This window comes from Lissotriton vulgaris, chromosome 4_1, assembly GCF_964263255.1.
Source record: "Lissotriton vulgaris chromosome 4_1, aLisVul1.2, whole genome shotgun sequence".
Classification (NCBI taxonomy): Eukaryota; Metazoa; Chordata; class Amphibia; order Caudata; family Salamandridae; genus Lissotriton; species Lissotriton vulgaris.
This window is the reverse complement of record NC_141691.1, coordinates 1,348,440,558-1,348,453,692: the sequence shown is the minus strand read 5'-3', so window position 1 is coordinate 1,348,453,692 and position 13,135 is coordinate 1,348,440,558. Positions and strand designations below refer to the sequence as shown.

Sequence of the window (13,135 nt, the reverse complement as noted above, 5' to 3'; positions counted from 1 at the left end):
AACCCGAAAATTCAGTGGCCACCAAAAGCAAAAGGGAAAAAACCCGCCAACTAGCAGCTGGTTCGTAAAATGAACCCGAATAACACAAAAGGATATCCAGTGAAGTCCAAAGTCCGGAAATAAATGCACTGGCGTTTAAAAATGTCTGCACGCAGCCGCGTACAAACTCCAATGCCTAAATCAGGTAATTTACCCAACAAAGTTCGTACTCCCAATCCAGATACAGGAGGTATCCTTATCTGAGCGAAGCCTTGCTCAGTACGCAAAGTATCTCCCAGTAATCCAACACGAACACAGCCGATAATCCCACGTTGCTCGGTCACCAGAAAAGACAACGTGACCGGTAAGTAAACCAAGCACTGACTGCCCGGTTTCTTGTCCTTAAATGCGATCACATGGGTCAAGAGGGAGGGGTGTAATCGACAGCATGTGCACAGAGAGAGGACTGGACGCAACCCGTTCTAAATCCCAACAGCTGACCCCTAGAGAGAAACGTTGGTCAGCTATTGAGAGGGAGGCCTTTGCTGTGGTTTGGGCCCTGAAGAAGTTGAGGCCATACTTGCTTGGAACTCACTTCAAGATTCAGACCAACCATAAGCCCCTCTTGTGGCTAAATCAAGTGAAGGGTGAAAACCCCAAACTTCTTAGGTGGTCCATTTCCCTACAGGGGATGGACTTTACAGTGGAGCACAGACCAGGGACTGACCATGGCAATGCAGATGGTCTGTCCAGGTATTTCCACTTAGAACAAGAAGACTCACCTGGTCAAGGTTAGTTTAATGTCCCTAAGTTTGGGGGGGGGGTTATGTAGGAGAGTAGGGTCTGCAATCCTATGGTCACCCCAGATTTTTGCTTTTTGCTTCAATGGTTTACGACTTTCCCTGGCTGTGGGCCTGCTAATCAGACCCACAGCCTAGCTGTTCTCTCTCTAAATTGGCATCCATGTACTTTAGGTGTATTTACCAATTGGTATTGGGTCACTCTTGTAAGTCCTTGTACAGTGTACCATAGGTACACAGGGCATAAGTGCACCCAAGGCCTGCCAGGGGCTGCAGCATGTATTGTGCCACCCCTGGCTGGCCATCTAATCAGACACAACTGGCTGGTAACACAGCTGGGGCAAGGTGCTGTAATCACCCTTTGCTTTAGATATAGTATACCTATATCTAACCCTAAAATGGACACATATACTCCTATAAGTCACTCCTATGGCAGGCCTTAACAATCCTGGAGGCAGAGTGCTTGGAATTTTGTGAGATGGTGCTCTAGCATGAGCTGAGCCTGTCTGCAGCTTTCGGAACCAAGTCCTTTAGCTGTTTCCATGATAACACTATACCATATACTCTTAAGTGCATTATAATCCTCGCAGTTATTGCTATCTTTGGCATAGCATTATCAAAACATGTCGAGTAAGGTGTCATACGAATTGGAATACTACTTCCTCGCCAGTTCTAGCGACGGGGGTAGTATTCCACCCTTTTAGAGGGACATGACATGTATGTAACTGTGAACCCCGGTTAAAGTTAACTCGAGCCTCAGCATCACAAAATGGATGCTGCCACCACAGACACAAGTCTGACCTCCTGCTGCTGGGAGTCCTTCCAGCGAGGGAGGCCTGGACAAAGAGTTTACTGCCTTGGGGGGTGCTAGTACCACCCCAGACAGGATTTTCTGTATTGAGGTAGGATAGGCTGAAAGGAATGAGACATGCCTGGGGCACACAAGGTGTCCCTGTGCATACCCCGGTTCAAACCAGTTGCTGGGGCACTCCAGCCCCAGCTCTGGCGCGAACTAGACAAAGGATAGGGGGTGTAACCACCCCCCTTCCTGCTCCCACCCATAGGAGGGACCTAGTCATAGTACAGCCCCCTTTAGGAGAATAAAGGTAGGAGCTGGTCTCATTCCAAATTAGATTATCCTGATTTGAAACTCTACAAAGAAGAAACTCTGGACTTTGACGTTCTGCTCCACAGAAGACTGAAGAAAATCTCCCTTGTGGCCAAGGAGTTACCACCCTGCACAAGCAGGCACCATCAAGCGTCCTAGCGGTTCACTTTGTCGTCCTTCCTGCCTGGAACCAGACTTCAGAGCCCGACGAGATCCGGACTTCCAGACCTCTACCTACATCTGCAGCACAGCTGAGATCTGTGAGTGCGATGAGACACGTGGGACCGGCCATCTTCGAGAAACTGCACTTCGCTTCCAGCACGGCTTTAGAGGCATCCTCGAGAAAGTGCTTTGGGGATTGAGAAACCCCAGCCTCGAGCAGCTCCTTCACAGAAGATCAGCCCTCCAGCATCCACACGATCTGCGTGGGGCCCTTCTGCTTGATTGCTGCTCGACGCGTTGTCTGGTCACTTGCCGGCTGGCTAGTGACTTCCTAGACGACGATCCACGAAATCTACAACGCTGGTCTGGTTGCTCTAGACTGGCCCTTGCTCCCCTGCAAAGGAGAAGCACCCCGGACCCTCCTGGTCTGCACCATTTTCCACTCACCACGTGGGTTGCCTTGGCCATGGCCTGTTGACGCCGACTCCGGAACCAACACAGCCGACAGTGAGAGCCGGCGTGGGACAGCTCGTGCTTCCATCCTGGTCTTCGAAGACACCACCTGGTCTACGTGGCTGCAGAGTCCGGCGTCCACTCTTCACCTGATCGCGACAACAGCATCTGGTTCCTTCCTGGTTCCACTCCGGTCACTGGCTAGTGACTTTGAACATTGTCCGCTCTGCTTTCAGGTCTTCATCTTCCTCTATCCACCCTTGGATTGCTCCGGACATCTTCCTCCTGGTCGCCTGCAGCATCTTTCTTCAAGACTCCATAGACTTCGACACGGAAACCCGACACACTTTCACACCTATGCACCCACAGCCCGTGGGTGAGGTAACGAGAGAATTTCGGTGCTCAAGGGTAGATTGACTCTCCTAGTATCCAGGTATCCAGTCGTTTTAGTCCTAACTAGTCGGAACTGTCTTTTACTTACATTTTCGTAATTTGTAGTGTCCATTGACTTTGTCCCGCATCTCGCGTGTGAGTTCACACTCTGCACACGCGTCCCGTGGGCCTCCTGCCCCTTTCCTAAGGTCAGGGTAGTGTAGTCCCAGCGATCCTACAGCCTCTGGACATCTTCATTTCCTCTATCGATTTCCTTATACCATTTACTTGGTATATGGGTTGTCCTGCCCCTAGGGCACCATTGTAATTTGTGCAACTTAAAGTATTTTTCTTAAAAGTCTTGTCATGTGCTTAGCCCTCTGATCTCATAAAGAGTTCAGAGGTGTTTTGTTAGTAATAAATACCTTGTTTATTTATTTATTTATTTATTTAAAACACTTGTACAGCGGGGCTGTCACCTTGCAGGTATCCTGGCGCTGGAAATAACTCCTAAGGTGGAAGGCAGTAGGGAACAACAGAGATAGGTAACCAGAGTTAACAATTCGGGGAAAAGCCAGTTTTTGATCCGCTTTCTGAAAACAACCTGTGTGGTGTCCTTTCATTTGGTATTCAAGGGGTTATATGTGGTAAAACAGCTGGCTTCACATGCCAAAAGAGTTTAGCCTAAGACTGCTTTGTCCATGCTACCATTAGGATAGCTGGTCAATAAGGTTGACTTACAACCAATCACCATAAGGGCTGTTTGGACTGATACAAGGTGATCACTATAACTAGTGAACATCATATATCAGGCCAACTTCTCACATACACCATGTGTTTGTTTTAAGGTTTTGCCATTGCTTTTTCTAGATCGGGCTGATTTTAGAGATAGTTTTTCAATATCCTTTGTTTGAATGGCAAACAAATATGTTCCTTTAGTCTTTTAGAGCTGTTTGTGGGCAAGCGTGCATGGCAAGCCATTGTTAGTGGTAAGAAGCATGAGTGCTAATGACCTGTTTTTACTCTTGTCTGTGGATGTAAATGTTTTAATAAATTCATGCTTATATTTTCATAAATGTGAGCTTAATTACCTTGAAAATGTAAACTAGAATGTGACAGTGGGATATGTACTCAATACTTCATTTTTTTTTTATTCTCTCAGATACCAGTTTCATTTAGTCCTCGAGAGAGTGGTGAATACACTCAGTATTGGGAAATGGAAAGTCATACACTTGCTGAACCACAATCAAAGCATAGTCTTAGATTTCATCTTTGTGGAAAGGTGTGTATTTTCAAGAAAGCATTTTTTAAAATTCTTATACAATTTGTTTCTACAGTTCGTAAATGCTCTTAAGTGTGGGCCTCAGTTGAATCAACATCAATTGTCACTTGTTTATTTTGTTAATTCCCTAAATGTGTTCTAATGCTTTTTTTCTGAAACCTGGGAAATACTGCATATCCTGTAGCCTCTCCTTGCTCATCACATTTGTTGAGTAGACTCTGGCTGGTCCAGTCACTGGTGCAGGTCCAGCTCACGAGAATTCAATTGCATTACCTCTACAGCCTTTCCAAATCCTTAATTAACTGTAGTGTAACCTCTTTGGAGGTACCATGTGACCAAGCTAAAATCGGAAAATCCACCTTAGTCTCCTACTCCATTGTTTTCTTTGCCCCCCTCTTCAAAGGAGAACCATAAAGAGTCAACTCCCATCACTTACTCTTCCTTTGGCTGCTCTTGCAAGCTCCACTTGAGGATCTGACTGATCAAAGTCCACCTTCTTTGTTCTCCCTGTCCTGTATTGAAGGAACTTCCCAAGACTGCCTGACTCCCTTCCCTGTGTTTGTGGTGAGGTATGGGTGGTAATGTGGCTTAGTCCAGCTTTGCCTCAAGGGATGTATTGAGATGGGAATAAACTCTTCATCTGAAAGAAACACAGTATCTGAAAGAGACACGTTAGTGATAGATTCCTTACCTTAGAATATCCCCAGACGTCAGACTGGATCCGGAAATTTTTGCGTAGCAGTACCCTTGCGCGTCGGTAGGCGTCGACTGCGGCTCCGCGTCCGTCGGCGTCGTGGGCGCCGTGATGACGTCGTCGGAGTATATAGACGCCGCCTCCGCGTGCTGACGTCAGTTCTTCTTTTTTCTAGCGCAGATCTGGAAAAAGTTGTACCCAAGTCACTTTTTGACTAAAACTTTGAGATCCTTTTTGATCCATTTTTCGAAGTCTATCGACTCAGACGGTGCCGGTAGGGATGCCCGGGTTCAAGCCCTGCGCCGACTGTAACCGACTGATTTCGGTTACCGACTGTAGGAGAGTAGGGTCTGCAATCCTATGGTCACCCCATATTTTTGCTTTTTGCTTCACCAGTTTACGACTTTCCCTGGCTGTGGGCCTGCTAATCAGACCCACAGCCTAGCTGTGCTCTCTCTAAATTGACAACCATGTACCTTGGGTGCATATCTAATTGGATACTGAGTCACCTTATCAGTCCCTGTACAATGTACCTTAGGTACCCAGGGCATAGGTGCACCCCGGGCCTACCAGGGGCTGCAGCATGTATTATGCCACCCCTGGCTGGCCATCCAAATCTGACACAACTGGCTGATCAATCAACTGGGGCAAGGTGGTGTAATCACCCTTTGCTGTAGATATAGTATCCCTATATCTAACCCTAAAATGGACACATATCCTCCTATCAGTCACTCCTATGGCAGGCCTTATCAATCCTGAAGGCAGAGTGCTTGGAATTATGTGAGATGGTGCTCTAGCATGAGCTGAGCCTGTCTGCAGCTTTCGGAACCAAGTCCTTTAGCTGTTTCCATGATAACGCTATACAATATACTCTTAAGTGCATTATAATCCTCGCGGTTATTGCCAACTTTGGTATAGCATTATCAAAACATGTCGAGTAAGGTGTCATACGAATTGGAATACTACCCCCTCGACAATTCTGGGGACGGGGGTAGCATTCCACCCTTCTAGAGGGACATGACATGTATGTAACTGTGAACCCCGGTTAAAGTTAACTCTAGCCTCAGCATCACGAAATGGATGCTGCCACCATAGACACAAGTCTGACCTCCTGCTGCTGGGAGTCCTTCCAGCGAGGGAGGCTTGCACAAAGTTTTTCCTGCCTTGGGAGGTGCTAGCACCACCCCAGACAGGATTTTGTGTATTAGGTAGGACAGGGCTGAAAGAAATGAGACATGCCTGGGGCACACAAGGTGTCCCTGTGCATACACCGGTCTAAACCAGTTCCTGGGGCACTCCAGCCCCAGAGCTGGCGCAAGACCGGACAAAGGATAGGAGGTGTAACCACCCCCCTTCCTGGTCCCACCCAGAGGAGGGACCTAGTCGTAGTACAGCCCCCTTTAGCTGGATAAAGGTAGGAGCTGGTCCCATTCCAAATTAGATTATCCTGAACAACTTTACAAGAAGAAACTCTGGACTTCGACGTTCTGCTCCACAGAAGACTGAAGAAAACTCCCTTGTGGGCATGGAGTGTCCACCCTGCACAAGCAGGCACCATCAGCGTCCAGCGGCTTCCCTTTGTCGTCTTCCTTCAAGGATCCAGACTTCAGAGCCTGACGAGACCCGGATTCCCAGACCTCTCCGACCTCTACCTACATCTGCAGCACAGCTGAGATCCGTGGGTGCGACAAGACACGTGGGACCGGCCATCTTGAAAGAAGCAGCACTTCGCTCCAGCACGACTTCTGAGGTATCCTCGTCCAAGTGCTTTGGGGACTGAGAAGCCCCGAGCAGCTCCTGCACCGAAGACCAGCCCTCCAGCATCCACGAGATCTGCGTGGGGCCCTTCTGCCTGTTTTCTGCTCAACGCGTTGTCTGGTCACGTGCCGGCTGGCTAGTGGCCTCCTAGAAGACGAACTCCGAAATCTTCACTGCTGGTCTGGTTGCTCCAGACTGGCCCTTGCTCCCTTCCAAAAGAGGAGCACCCCGGACCCTCCTGGTCCACTCCAGACGCCATCTTGACTCCACCGCGTGGGCTTGCCTTTGCCAAGGCTTGTTGCTCCAATCCTGGTTTCAGCAGCGCCGACAGCAGACACCTTCGTGGGACAGCTCGCACCTCCATCCTGGTCGCCGACAATGCCCCCTGGTCCGAGAGACTGCAGAGCCCAGCGTCGCCCATTCACCTGGTCGAGGTGACTTCATCCGGTGCCATCCTAGTGCCCATCTGATCACTGGCTAGTGATCAAGAACTGAGTCCCCTCTGCTTTCAGGTCGTCTCCATCATCGATCCAGGCTTGGATCACATCGTACTTCATCACTGGTCGCCTGCCAGCAACTTCTTCTTTCAGGCTCCATAGACTGTAACGAGGATTCCCGACGTCTTTTGAACCCTATGCAGCCGCAGCCCCTGGGCTAGGTAACCTGAGCATTTCGGTGCTCCAACGTAGGTTCACTATCCAAGTGTCCAGATCCTTTTTCGTTTTCAGCCTATCTAGTCGGATTCGTCCGATAACTGTAACTTTACGAGATACTAGTATCCATAGATTTTGTCCCGCATCCCGTTTAGAGTGCACACTCTGCACCCGATCTCCCTAGGCCTCCTGCTCCTAACCTAAAGGTTCAGTAGTGTAGTCCTAGCGATCCTGAAGCCTCTGGATCTAGTTACTCACCTGCTAGTATTTCGCATTCCACTTTTGTAGTATATGGTTTTTCGTGCCCCTCGGGCATTTGTGTAAATTGTGCAACTTAAAGTATTTTCGTAAGAGTTTTGTTGTGTGCTTAGCTCCCTGACTCATGAAGAGATCAGGGTAGACTTGTTATAAATAAATATCCTTTTATTTTCATAACAACTTGTGTGGTGTCCTTTCACTTGGTGTTCAAGGGGTATATGTGATGGTATAACAGCTGGCTTAACACGCCCTCTAGAGTTTAGCCTAAAGACTGCTCTTGTCCATGCTACTAGGATAGCTGGTCTATAAGGTTGACTTACAACCAATCATCAATAAGGGTCGTTTGGAATGATACATAGTGATCACTAGAATAGTGAGCACTGCATATCAGACCAACTTCTCACAACTAGAATAGTGAGCACTATATATCAGGCCAACTTCTCACAGGAATCCCGACCCGACCAGGAATCCAAGAGATACGAACAGTTCGGAAAGAATGTGTTCTCGTCTGTAAGCTTAGGGCTGCGGTCTGTAAATACCGCCTGTATCTTGGGCCGCTACACCCACACTCTGTGGGACACAGTTGCGTAGGTGCTGCCACAATGCCAGGAGGAGGTCCGGGCTAAACTCGCCCAGCCCCTTGCGGAGGGCCGAGATGCAGCGCGTTATTCCATCCGGTGTGGGCTGGATACAACGGACTCACTGGGCAGGGCAATGGCAACGACGGTGGCGGTTCGACGCCACGCCTGGTTGAGGTCCGCCAACTTCTCGACCGATGTCCAGGCCACACTTCTGGACATGCCGTTCGATGACCGTAGCCTCTTCGGCGAGAAGGCACACCATGCGCTGGAACGTTTTAAGGACTCAAGGGCTACGGCCAAGTCCTTGGGCCTCTCGGCCCCACGCCAGCAAACTGGTGCCTTTTGCTCCTTTCGTGGCCACGGAAGGGGCGCCCCCACGCGTGCTGCCAGCCACGCGTCGCAAAATGTTCAACAGCGCGGTGGCGGCTGTGGAAACTGCCGTGGCGGTGGTCGGGGACAACGGCAAGGCCAGTCCACACCTCCCTCCACAGCACCCGCCTCAAAACCTTCCTAGTCCGAGTTTTCAGGCCCATGTGACGCCTGTGGGAGGCAGGGTTCGCCATCACCTCTCCCACTGGCGCACTATCACATCGGACAGGGAGAAGTGTGGCTCAATGATTAGAGCGGCAGACCCTGATGCGGAGGTCTAGCCCGGGACCAGGGTTCAATTCCCCGCCTCCGCGGGTCTTGGGCTCAAAATTCCACGGACCTGATAATTCTCGCCTCGGTGCCTATTCCAATCATGGAGTCCCACTCTGCAACTCTAGGCAATAGCTTGCTTAATCTCCACAACGGCCCCCACAACGCTAAGGATGCCTGGCCTCCACCTTGGCGGTGCCCAGGAGTGGACGCCTCACAGGGAAAGCCAGGATGGGTTCCACTGCGGTATTCATACAAGCGCCTTGAGACCCTTGCGGGTGAGTAGTGCGCTATACAAGTATCAATTTACATTTACATTTACAGGTGGGTGCTGCAGATCGTCCAAAGGGGCTACTCCCTTCCCTTCGAGGCGACCCCTCCATCCATGCCACCGCAGTGCCACCACGTATCGGGGGATCACTTGCAACTTCTGCAAGAGGAAGTCACAGCCCTCTTGGCCAAGGGGGCCATCGAGCGCGATCCTGGGCCAGAAGTAGGGTGTGGATGTTACTCCCACTACTTTCTGGTACCCAAGAAGGGCAAAGGGGGCCTACGCCCTATCTTGGACCTGCGGAACGTCAACGGCTTCCTCCGGAAGGAGAAGTTCAAGATGCTGACTTTGGCTCAGGTCCTAGCTGCCCTGGACCCGGAAGACTGGCTGGTAGCGTTGGACTTGCAGGACGCTTATTTCCACATCCCCGTCCTGCCGGCGTTACCTGCGGTTCACGGTAGGCCAAGAGCACTTTCAGTTTACCGTGCTCCCCTTTGGCCTTACCAGCGCCCCACGGGTGTTCACGAAGGTGATGGCGGTGGTCGCAGCTCATCTGTCAGGTTAGGGGTGTCAGTCTTCCCCTACCTCGACGACTGGTTGTTGAAGGCGGGCTAGCCCCAGACAGTCGTCAGCCACCTCCAGACTACGGCCGACCTCCTGCATTTGCTGGGGTTCTCCATCAATGTGCCGAAGTCGCACCTGTGTCCCTCTCAGAAGCTCCTCTTCATCGGAGCAGTTCTCGGCGCAGTTTTGGGTTTACCCTCCCGAACAGCGGTTTTGGGATATTCAGGCTCTGATTCCCATCTTTCAGCCGTTATCCCGAGTCTTGGTCAGGTTGACGCTGCGGCTTCTGGGGCTGATGGCCTCCTGCATCCTTCTGGTGCATCACGCCAGGTGGCGGATGCGGGCTTTGCAGTGGGACCTGAATTTTCAGTGGGCCCAGCATCAGGGCAAACTGTTGGATCATGTCTTGATCTCGGAGGGCACTGCAAGACAACTGCAGTGGTGGCTCACGGACTGCGACTGGGTCAGTGGCAGATCCCTCTCCCTACCCCACCCGGAGCACGTGGTTGTGACGGACGCGTCCCTCCAGGGCTGGGGAGGCCACATGGGAGAGGAGGAGATCAGAGGCCTCTGGTCTCCGGCAGAGTCCCGGCTCCATTTCAACCTTCTGGAGCTGCGGACGATTCATCTAGCACTGAAAGCATTCCTCCCCTCTGTCCATGGGGGAGTGTAGTGCAGGTGTTCACGGACAACACCACCGCCATGTGGTACTGCAACAAACAAGGCGGGTGGGGTTGTGGACCCTTTGCCAGGAGGCTCTGCGCCTCTGGCAGTGGCTGGAACATCAGGGCGTGACCCTGGTGATTCAACACCTGGCAGGCTCTCTGAATGCCAGGGCGGACTAACTCAGCCGTCGGTGCATGATGGATCACGAATGGCGTCTGAACTCGGATGTGGCGCAAGGCCTCTTTCAGCAATGGGGAGAGCCTTGCTTAGATCTATTCGCCACAGAAGAGAACGCGCAATGTCATCAGTTCTGCGCGTTGGAATTTCCAAGGTGGCACTCGCTCGGCGACGCTTTTCGTCGCGAGTGGAGCTGCGGTCTGTTGTACGCCTTTCCGTCTATACCACTTCTGCCCAGAGTGCTGAAGAAGATCAGGCGCGACCGGGACCAGGTTATCCTTGTGGCTCCGGACTGGGCACGAAGATACTGGTATCCCGAGCTACTCAGCATGTCAGTTGATCACCCGATTCGTCTGCCTCTTCGGGAGGACCTTCTGTCACAGCAGCAAGGGACGGTCCTGTACCCGAACCTGTCCAGTCTCCACCTACAAGCTTGGAGATTGAGCGGCGGCAGTTGAGGCCATTTGACTTGCCTCCCGAAGTCTGTGATATCATTCTGGCAGCCAGGCGTCCCTCCACAAAGTCGGTATACGCCTACAGGTGGAACAGATTTGTGGCATGGTGCACAGCAAAGGCTGTTGACCCTATCTCTGCACCCCTTTCTGAAGTTCTACTCTTCCTTCTTTCCCTTGCCCAGCAGGGCTCTGCTCTGGGCACTCTTAAGGGGTACCTTTCTGCTCTTTCCGCCTTCTTACGGCTACCTGATCAGCCTTCCTTGTTCAAGTCCCCCATTGTAAATAGATTTCTGAAGGGGCATCACACACATGTTCCCTCCTGTTCCCTTCGTGATGCCCCAGTGGGACTTGAATCTTGTACTCACTTGTCAAATGTGTGCTCCCTTTGAGCCGCTCCATAACTGTCCCCTCCGTCTTCTTACCCTGAAGACTGCTTTCCTGGTTGCCATCACCTCTGCCAGGAGAGTGAGTGAGCTCCAGGCTCTTTCTTCTACTCCACCTTTCCTCTCTGTTCATCCGGACAAGGTGGTGTTGCGTACACGACCTTCCTTTCTGCCCACGGTTGTCACGGCCTTCCACATCGGGCAGTCCATTACCTTGCCCACCTTCTTTCCGCCTCCACATCCCTCGAAAGAGGGAGAGGCTCCACCGTCTGGACGCAAAACGTGCGCTCTCTTATTACCTAGATCGCACATGCCAGTTCCGGGTGGATGACCAACTCTTTGTTGGTTACGTGGGCGCGAAGAAGGGAAAGGCGGTACACAAGAGGACCATTTCGCGGTGGATCATCTTGTGTATTAAGGCATGCTACTCCATGGCCAAAAAGGAGCCCCCTGCTGGATTGCGGGCTCATTCCACTCGAGCCACGGCAACAACAACTGCCTTGGGCAGAGGAGTCCCCTTACAGGACATTTGCCAGGCAGCTACCTGGGCCTCGCTGCACACGTTGGCACGACAATACTGCCTGGACAGCCAAGTCCGGAGGGATGGCTTCTTTGTCCGTTCAGTCCTCCAGGACTTTCTGGTGTGATTATTGGTTCGCAGACCCACCACCGGGGTTGGTATTGCTGGGGTATCTATTCTAAGTTAAGGAATCTATCACTAATGTGTCTCTTTCAGATGCACAAGTTACTACTTGTGTAACGATATATCTGTAAGAGACATTAGTTAGTGATAGATTCCTTACCGACCCACCCATCCTCCCCGTTTCTGCGAACCGATATCTAGGGTTAAGGTCATCCCCTTTCAGAGCCCTAGTTTCATTGGCACCAGTGTTAGTTTTTAGCATGGCTCTGCATTTCTGGCGCGGAAAAGCTGTGGCTAAGAACTGACGTCAGCACGCGGAGGCGGCGTCTATATATTCAGACGACGTTATCACGGCGCCCACGACGCTGAGGACGGACGCGGAGCCGCAGACGACGCCTACCGACGCGCAAGGGTACTGCTACGCAAAAATTTCCGGATCCAGTCTGACGCCTGGGGATATTCTAAGGTAAGGAATCTATCACTAACTAATGTCTCTTACAGATATGTGGTTACACAAGTAGTAACTTGTGCATGCCTGCCGATGGAAAACATTTGTGGCATAGTGCACAGCAAAGGCTGTGGAACCCCTTTTTGCCCCTCTTTCTGAGGTTCTACTGTTTCTTCTGTCTTTGGCCCAGCAGGGCTCTGCTCTGGGCACTGTCAAAGGTTATCTTTCGGACATCTCTGACTTTCTACAGCTTCCAGATCATCCTTCTGTTTTTAAGTCCCCGATTGTTAACTGTTTCCTCGTTTCCTCATAGGCATTGCGCACACTTTTCCTCCTGCGCCTTTCATAATGCCTCAGTGGGACTTGAATCTTCTCTTGACTTACCTGATGTGCGCTCCTTTTGAGCCCCTTCATAACTGTCCCTTGCGTCTTCTTACTCTAAAGACAGCTAAAGACAAGGTGGTTTTACGGACCCGTCCTTCTTTCTTGCCGAAGGTTGTCACGCCCTTCCACATCAGGCAGACATTCCCTTTGCTCACCTTCTTTCCACAACTTTCAAGGGAAGAGGAGAGACTCCACCGTCTGGACCCAAACTTGCGCTAGCTTTCTGTCTGCAGTGTACACAACAGTTCCAGCTGGATGATAATCTCTTAGTTGGCTACGTGGGCGCCAAAAAAGTTTGGGCTGTGCACAAACAGACCATTTCCCGGCTGGTCGTTTTGTGCATCAAAGCATGTTACTCCTTGGCTAAGACGGAGCCTCCTGTAGGCCTGCGTGCCCATTCGACCA

The 13,135-nt window shown here is 51.1% G+C and overlaps 1 protein-coding gene across 1 annotated transcript in view; it reads left to right on the top strand.

Moving 5' to 3' along the window:
- Positions 1–13,135, top strand: part of CEP192 (centrosomal protein 192) — a 1,919,503-nt gene that overhangs the window by 1,709,395 nt on the left and 196,973 nt on the right. Inside the window, exon 42 of the mRNA XM_086965571.1 lies at positions 4,037–4,156. Within this exon, the coding sequence (XP_086821697.1) occupies positions 4,037–4,156 (120 nt within the window). The remainder of the gene's footprint in view (positions 1–4,036; positions 4,157–13,135) is intronic.